Source organism: Pongo pygmaeus, chromosome X (assembly GCF_028885625.2).
Source record: "Pongo pygmaeus isolate AG05252 chromosome X, NHGRI_mPonPyg2-v2.0_pri, whole genome shotgun sequence".
In the NCBI taxonomy this organism is placed as follows: Eukaryota; Metazoa; Chordata; class Mammalia; order Primates; family Hominidae; genus Pongo; species Pongo pygmaeus.
The window spans coordinates 146,813,890-146,821,367 of NC_072396.2; the positions used below are offsets into that span (position 1 = coordinate 146,813,890).

At 52.3% G+C, this 7,478-nt stretch overlaps 1 protein-coding gene across 1 annotated transcript; it reads right to left on the reverse strand.

The window, feature by feature from the left end:
* Positions 1-380: 380 nt before the first annotated feature.
* On the reverse strand, positions 381-6,014 carry LOC129024588 (melanoma-associated antigen C1-like). Its single transcript, XM_054471741.2, has 4 exons — positions 5,906-6,014; positions 5,071-5,168; positions 4,809-4,915; positions 381-4,475 (listed from the first exon to the last, which is right to left on the reverse strand). The coding sequence occupies exons 3-4, from the start codon at positions 4,810-4,812 to the stop codon at positions 943-945; spliced, it is 3,537 nt and encodes a 1,178-aa protein (XP_054327716.1). The 5' UTR covers positions 4,813-4,915; positions 5,071-5,168; positions 5,906-6,014; the 3' UTR covers positions 381-942.
* Between the last annotated feature and the right edge of the window lie 1,464 nt (positions 6,015-7,478).

The window sequence follows — 7,478 nt, forward strand, 5'->3', positions numbered from 1 at the left end:
CTCCGCTTCATCCTCCACCCAGAGGGAACTGCTCAAGTGGTTTTCCTTTCCAGGCTTTTCTCTCACCTTCTGAGAGTCTGGGCCCTGCCGCCACCCAGCTTCATAACAATCAGCTCCCACAGAAGCACCTGCAGTTGCCCAAAGCCCAAAACTGCCTTAGCTCAGGGCCTTTTTAATCAAAGGCTCCATCTGGAGTCACACCTCCCCACTCCTTTTTAAACTTATTCTTTAGATTGTAGAGAAAATCTTACCACATTCCTGATATGGCTTCTGGACCTACACTCTACCATTTTAGGGTTAGGGATGAGTCTTGCTTTTAATAGTAACTTCACTACTAACAGTAATTTCTATGAGCAAATGCTGATATAATGTTCATCACATAAATGAGTCACTGACACTTTTATTTATTACAATTTACTTTCTGCTACTTTCTTACATAAGCCAAGCAAACCAGGTATGTATCTTTAGTTTTCAAGAACAACAGACTAAAGGACCTGAGGAAATGCAAATATTAACAATCCTTTACTTTGTTCTACTATTTAACTGCAGAGTTCCTTCACAGTTTCAAGAAAATTCCTACAGCAATACCACATTAACCTGTGACACATCACAAAATGAGGCAGAAGGTTTTCCCAATGTGGTGTGTTTGGGTGTGTTTTTGTTTTTACAAAATATCAAACTGTTACTCTTAAACCAGATAAACAGCAATACATGTGCGACTAATGTTCATAAACTAGGATTCTGAAGCTATTTAAACCTGTTACTAACAGGAAAAACATTTGAAAAATACCCAAAAGTAAAACACTTGAACCCCTTAACTACCCATATGGAACAGAAATGATGCAAATAGCACTGTGTTCTCTCCAGCCTCAACCGAGCCCTCCACTACGTAGAAACTCGACTGCCCTCTTCAAACTCAGAGGGAAGAATCTGCCATAGACTTCACTCAGAAGAGAAGCTGGGGGACACGACGCTGGAGCTTGCACTTTCTGTGGCAGTCGAATCATCTGTGGTGTCAATTATGGCCTGGGCTCTCTTCTCCGCATCTTTCAAAGCATCCTTGTACGAGGATGGAAAGCTAACAGGGACAGTATTGTTTAGCATGGCCAAAAACTCTACTACTTTCCTCTTAATGATTTCTGAATGAGCTCTTGGACCCCACAGGAATTCGTAACATGGAGGAGAAGTGTTGGGCACCTCCTGGTACTCTAGGTAACGTTCCTGCACCCAAACTTTAGTGAGGAGCTCCCTGGGCTCCCCAAAGACAAAGTGCTCCCTCCCAGCATACACCCCCATTCCATTCAGCACATACCAGATGACCTCCTCAGAGGCACAAGTGCCCTTCATGAAGATGATACTAAGAATAAAAATCAGGAGGGGGTTCTGGGGCATGCCCTGTTCATCACTCAGACTCCCCTCAGAGGTGAGGTCTAATGTGTTTACAAAGACATAGGAGTCGTCAGGGTCCACTTCTCTCAGGGAAATGCCAAAAAGAATCTCCATGTACTCACGGGCTTTCCTGAAGATCACAGGAAAGTAGCCCCTGTACCTGCTGATGACATTCGTCAGCATCTCTGCCTTTGTGACAGGCTGCTTCGCTTGATATTTGACGGAAAGAAACTGCACCAACTCGTCCACCTTTTCATCCAGTGTGTAAGTCAACAAGGGCTCGCTCTCTATCAAGGACTCGCTGTCTGTCAAGGAATCACTCTCTAGCAAGGTGTCTGAGGTACTTGTATCTTCATCTACTGGGCTGCTGGACTGTTCACTGAATGGGCTCAATGAAGCAGAGGAGGAGAAGGAGCTCACAGGACTCTGGAGAGGAGATGGGGCAGGCCCCTCAGGAGGACTCTGAGGACTCTCATAGGAACCTTGGAGAAGACTTGCTAAAGTGTAGGAGAAGAAGGAGCTGACAGGTCTCTGGAGAGGAGACTGAGCAGGCCCCTCAGGAGGACTCTGAGGACTCTCAGGGAAACTCTGGGGAAGACTCAATGAAGTGGAGGAGGAGCAGATACTCACAGGTCTCTGGAGAGAAGACTGGAAGTCCTCCCCCTCAGGAGGACTCTCAGGAAAGTAGTGAGGAGACAGGGAGTCCTCCCCCTCAGGAGGGCTCTGAGGAAAGTAGTGAGGAGACAGGGAGTCTTCCCCCTGAGGAGGGATCTGAGGAATGTAGTGAGGAGACAGGGAGTCCTCCCCCTCAGGAGGGCTCTGAGGAAAGTAGTGAGGAGACAGGGAGACCTCCCCCTCAGGAGGGCTCTGAGGAAAGTAGTGAGGAGACAGGGAGTCCTCCCCCTCAGGAGGGCTCTGAGGAATGTAGTGAGGAGACAGGGAGTCCTCCCCCTGAGGAGGGCTCTGAGGAAAGTAGTGAGGACACAGGGAGTCCTCCCCCTGAGGGCTTTGAGGAAAGTAGTGAGGAGACAGGGAGTCCTCCCCCTGAGGAGGGCTTTGAGGAAAGTAGTGAGGAGACAGGGAGTCCTCCCCCTGAGGAGGGCTCTGAGGAATGTAGTGAGGAGACAGGGAGTCCTCCCCCTGAGGAGGGCTCTGAGGACAGTAGTGAGGAGACAGGGAGTCCTCCCCCTCAGGAGGGCTCTGAGGAAAGTAGTGAGGAGACAGGGAGTCCTCCCACTCAGGAATACTCTGAACAATCTGGAGAGGAGAATGGGTGTTCTCCCCCTCAGGAGGACTCTGAGGAATCTGGAGAGGAGACGGGGGAAAACCCTCAAAAGTACTCTGAGTTCTCTCAGGGGAACTGTGGAAAATACTCAATAAAGTGGAGGAGATGGAGGGGCTCACAGGAATCTGGAGAGGAGACTGGGGAAAACCCTCAAAAGTACTCTGAGTTCTCTCAGGGGAACTCTGGAAAAGACTCAATAAAGTGAAGGAGATGGAGGGGCTCACAGGAATCTGGAGAGGAGACTGGGGAAAACCCTCAAAAGTACTTTGAGTACTGTCAGGCGAACTCTGGAAAATACTCAATAAAGTGGAGGAGAAGGAGGCGCTCACAGGAATCTGGAGAGGAGACTCGGGAAAACCCTCAAAAGTACTTTGAGTACTCTCAGAAGAACTCTGGAAAATACTCAAAAAAGTGGATGAGAAGGAGGAGGTCGCAGGAATCTGGAGAGGAGACTGGGCAAAACCCTCAAAAGTACTCTGAGTTCTCTCAGGGGAACTGTGGAAAAGACTCAATAAAGTGGAGGAGATGGAGGGGCTCACAGGAATCTGGAGAGGAGACTGGGGAAAACCCTCAAAAGTACTCTGAGTTCTCTCAGGGGAACTCTGGAAAAGACTCAATAAAGTGGAGGAGATGGAGGGGCTCACAGGAATCTGGAGAGGAGACTGGGGAAAACCCTCAAAAGTACTCTGAGTACTGTCAGGCGAACTCTGGAAAATACTCAATAAAGTGGAGGAGAAGGAGGCGCTCACAGGAATCTGGAGAGGAGACTCGGGAAAACCCTCAAAAGTACTTTGAGTACTCTCAGGAGAACTCTGGAAAATACTCAAAAAAGTGGAGGAGAAGGAGGAGGTCGCAGGAATCTGGAGAGGAGACTGGGCAAAACCCTCAAAAGTACTCTGAGTTCTCTCAGGGGAACTGTGGAAAAGACTCAATAAAGTGGAGGAGATGGAGGGGCTCACAGGAATCTGGAGAGGAGACTGGGGAAAACCCTCAAAAGTACTCTGAGTTCTCTCAGGGGAACTCTGGAAAATACTCAATAAAGTGGAGGAGATGGAGGGGCTCACAGGAATCTGGAGAGGAGACTGGGGAAAACCCTCAAAAGTACTCTGAGTTCTCTCAGGGGAACTGTGGAAAAGACTCAATAAAGTGGAGGAGATGGAGGGGCTCACAGGAATCTGGAGAGGAGACTGGGGAAAACCCTCAAAAGTACTTTGAGTACTCTCAGGGGAACTCTGGAAAATACTCAATAAAGTGGAGGAGAAGGAGGCGCTCACAGGAATCTGGAGAGGAGGCTGGGGAAAACCCTCAAAAGGACTTTGAGTACTCTCAGGGGAACTCTGGAAAATACTCAATAAATCGGAGGAGAAGGAACTCGTGGGATTCTGGAGAGGAGACTGGGCATCCTCACCCTCAGGAGGGCTCTGAGAAATCTCTAGAGGAGATAGGGAGTCCTCCCCCTCAGAAGGACACTGAGGATTCTGGAGAGGAGACTGGGTGTCGTCGTTCTCAGAACTCTGGGGAATCTGGAGAGGAGACTGGGAGTCCTTCCCCTCAAGAGGTCTCTGGAGAGGATCCGGTGAGTCCTCCCCCTCAGTACGACTCTGAGGACTCTGGAGAGGAGACTGGGTGTCGTCGCCCTCAGGAGAACTCTGGGGAATCTGGAGAGGAGACTGGGAGTCCTTCCCCTCAGGAGGTCTCTGGAGAGGAGACTGGGAGTCCCCCACCTCAGGACGACTCTGAGGACTCTCAGCGGAACTCTGGAGAAGGCTCGGCATCCCAGCAGCAGGCATCTCCTTGTCCCCTGGAGAACGCAGAATCAGAGAAGAGGATGAGGATGAGAAAGAAGAACAGGAGGAGGAGGAGGGGAATAAAAAGTGGAAAGAGGAAGAGAAAATGGAGGAAGCTTCCTCCTCTTCCTCATCTGGGGGATCCTCTGCATCTAACAACTCCAGTATGAAAATTGCCTTCTGGAAGCCTTGCTCAAAGCTGGGGCATAGAAGGTTGAGAAAGAGAGGCATGATGAATATTGTTCAGGAGCAGCAGGTAAATGTGTGTACATGAATGGGTTATGATGGGATCCCACAGGACTGAGGGAGAGAGGGACAGTGCCAGTGGCCTCAGCTAAGAAACTCACCCATGATGGCTCTGACAAAGGCCGGCTTACAGCTCTTCTTCTCTTAAGGTGGTGCTCTAGGGCCTCACAGGTCGCCTGTCTTCCTAGGGGGTTTGTCTCCTGGGAACCTATAGGAGGACGTGAGAAAGCACCTCAGGGCACAGCTGGCAGGTAGAGCCTGAGGCACCAGGAATGACAGTGGGTGGCTACAGGCTGGGTGCTGCCAGGTCTGCCCCATTTCTGGGGGTAGGGCCCTTGGTACACAGTCAGGCCGTGCACTCACCTTGACTCCTGGCACTGCCTGGGCCTCCTCTGCTGTGGTGCTTTTAGGGTGTATGTGTCCCTCACACCCAGGTCTTCAACTCCTGCTTCCTGGAGCACCTGCAAGAGGAAGGGAGGGAGCCCCTCCAGCTAAGACGGCAGCTGGGGCTGGCCAGACTCCCAGACTCCCACAATTCTGAGGTTCGTGGCCCCCTCAGAATTCAATTAGCATTGTCACATTTTCTCAGACAGGGCCAGGCCCCCACCACTCTGCTGGCCTGAGGAAAAACCTCAGGCAAATTCCACATCCCTGAGAGCAGTGGGAGGTAATGAGGTGGCAGCCACCTCCCAGCACTCTACCACGGGGGCGGTCCCTGTGGCCTCATGTCTGTTCTGACACACATGTGACCCCTCAGTCCTCACTCTTGTTCCCAGCAGGGCCTGGGAATCTTCCCTCTGCCAACTGGAGGCAGCTCCCTGTGCTGACTCCCCATGGGACCCCCAGAACAAGGCCTCCCCCTTCCCCTCCCCTACACCCCTCACCCAGCAATGAGAGGGCGGCCGCTCAGCCTCAGCCGCCTGGTGAGCTCTATGGGGGCTGATTTGAGGAGCAGGGTGGGAATCTCCGGGAATCTGTCCTCTGAGGTGGGGGTTCCCCTGGTCCTCCTCAATGCCTTCCTATTTATCCTCTAGAGGGCCGGCATCTCCTCCCTTCTTCTGCCGTGAGGACCCGTCCCTCAGCCCTCGGCTACCATCTTCGTTTCCGCGACCTACAAGTGCCACCGCAGGGATAGGGCAGGCCAGGGCCGCTTCTCTCTGTGGTGGGGGGTCCCTCACTTCTCCCTCGGGGCCCTCACCTTGAAGACTGGATAAGTCTAAGTCTCTTCCGTCTGCTGACCTGAAACGACCCTCGTCACAAAACGCCTCAGGTCCTTCAGACTCCCAAGATGGCTGCCGGGAAAGCACATCCGGCAAAGCACATCCGGGAACCCTGCCAGGGTTGATCAGGGCTGACAGCTTGGATAGCGTGGGGCGGGGCCTCCTCTCAGAGGCGGAAGCCCCGCCCCCCCGGCCCCCCCCCCACCCCGCCCCACTTGTCAGCCTCCTTTCCATCCCTTCCTTCCCACCTCCAGGATGTGCTCCAAACCTTTCTGCTCACTCCCTAAGCCCTGCTGACCTCTTCCCTCCCACCTCCCCAGTCCTTGACACTCACACTCCACCTTTTTCCAGGGCTGATAGCAGGGAGTGGCAGGGTGCAGCCTGCGCCTACCCCCGTGTTCGGAGGTCACTGTCCTTCCATAGAGTTCTCTTCTTGTTGAGTGGCCAGCCCTGGGGCTACTCCCTCTGTTTAACTGAAGCTGCCCTCCTCAGAAAAAATCTCCCCTCTGGCTGACTCCCAAAATGGAAGTCAGAAACTTGTAAATCTGGGGACCCTGATGGGCTCCTCCAGAGCTGGCAGCAAGCACAGGAACAGGACGGGGGGCGCTACCAGTCATGGGTGTTCCCTTCCTGCCTTCCTGAGAGGCTGTGCCTGGACTCCTGAAATTGCCTAGGCTCCCTGCCTCTCTGCATCTGAGTCTTTCACCTCCGAATAAGCCCCTCCCATCCTTGAGACCTGCAAGGTGCAAGAGAGGTAGAATCACATCCATCCACAGTGGGGTATGGCCTCCCAGACTCCAGGTAGGGCTCCACTGCCCTCCGTCTGAAATGGCATGGGTGGGACCCTCAGTCTTCCTCAACCTGTTATTCCTGACACGGCCTCCACTCCCTCGCTCTTCTCTCCAGGGACTGTTTTTCAGATCAAGGTTGCCATTTCCATGAACCCTCCAAGAGGGACTGAAGCACGCTAGCATCTCTCCCTAATGGCCCTGCCCAAGGCCTCCTAGGAGTGAAAACGGGCTGGTTTTTGGGGGTCCTCCTGTGTCCGTGGTGGGGTAGCTCACCAGTCCGTCCTCTGTATCAGCCTGGGGATGCCTAGAAGGCCCCCCTCCTGATCTTCCGCTCTCATGATCTGAAGTGAGACTCACCTAAGCACAGCCTTCTCCTCTTTCTACACCCTAAGATATCAGGGGACAGCACTGTGGGTCAACATGCCCCTGGGCCTCCCAGGGATGGGAGCTGGTTTCTGTTGGTCCTCTTCTTTGTGGGCAGGAGGTTTCTGCAGTTTTCCCTCAGAGGCCTCATCTGACTACTGGCTGGTCCTGGGTCTTCCTATCCTTCCCAAGATGACAGTATGACACAGGGAAAAAAATAATGTGATTTTACCCTGAAGAAAACTGACAAACACTAGGTCACCATGGTGATCAAAGTAACATCATCAGTGACAAATTGTGTTGGTACTATGTGCCATCTGTATGACGTGATAAGAATGGCACTTCACTTCTCTGTTCATCTTCCGAGAAAACATAACCTACATCAAATCATAAAAAA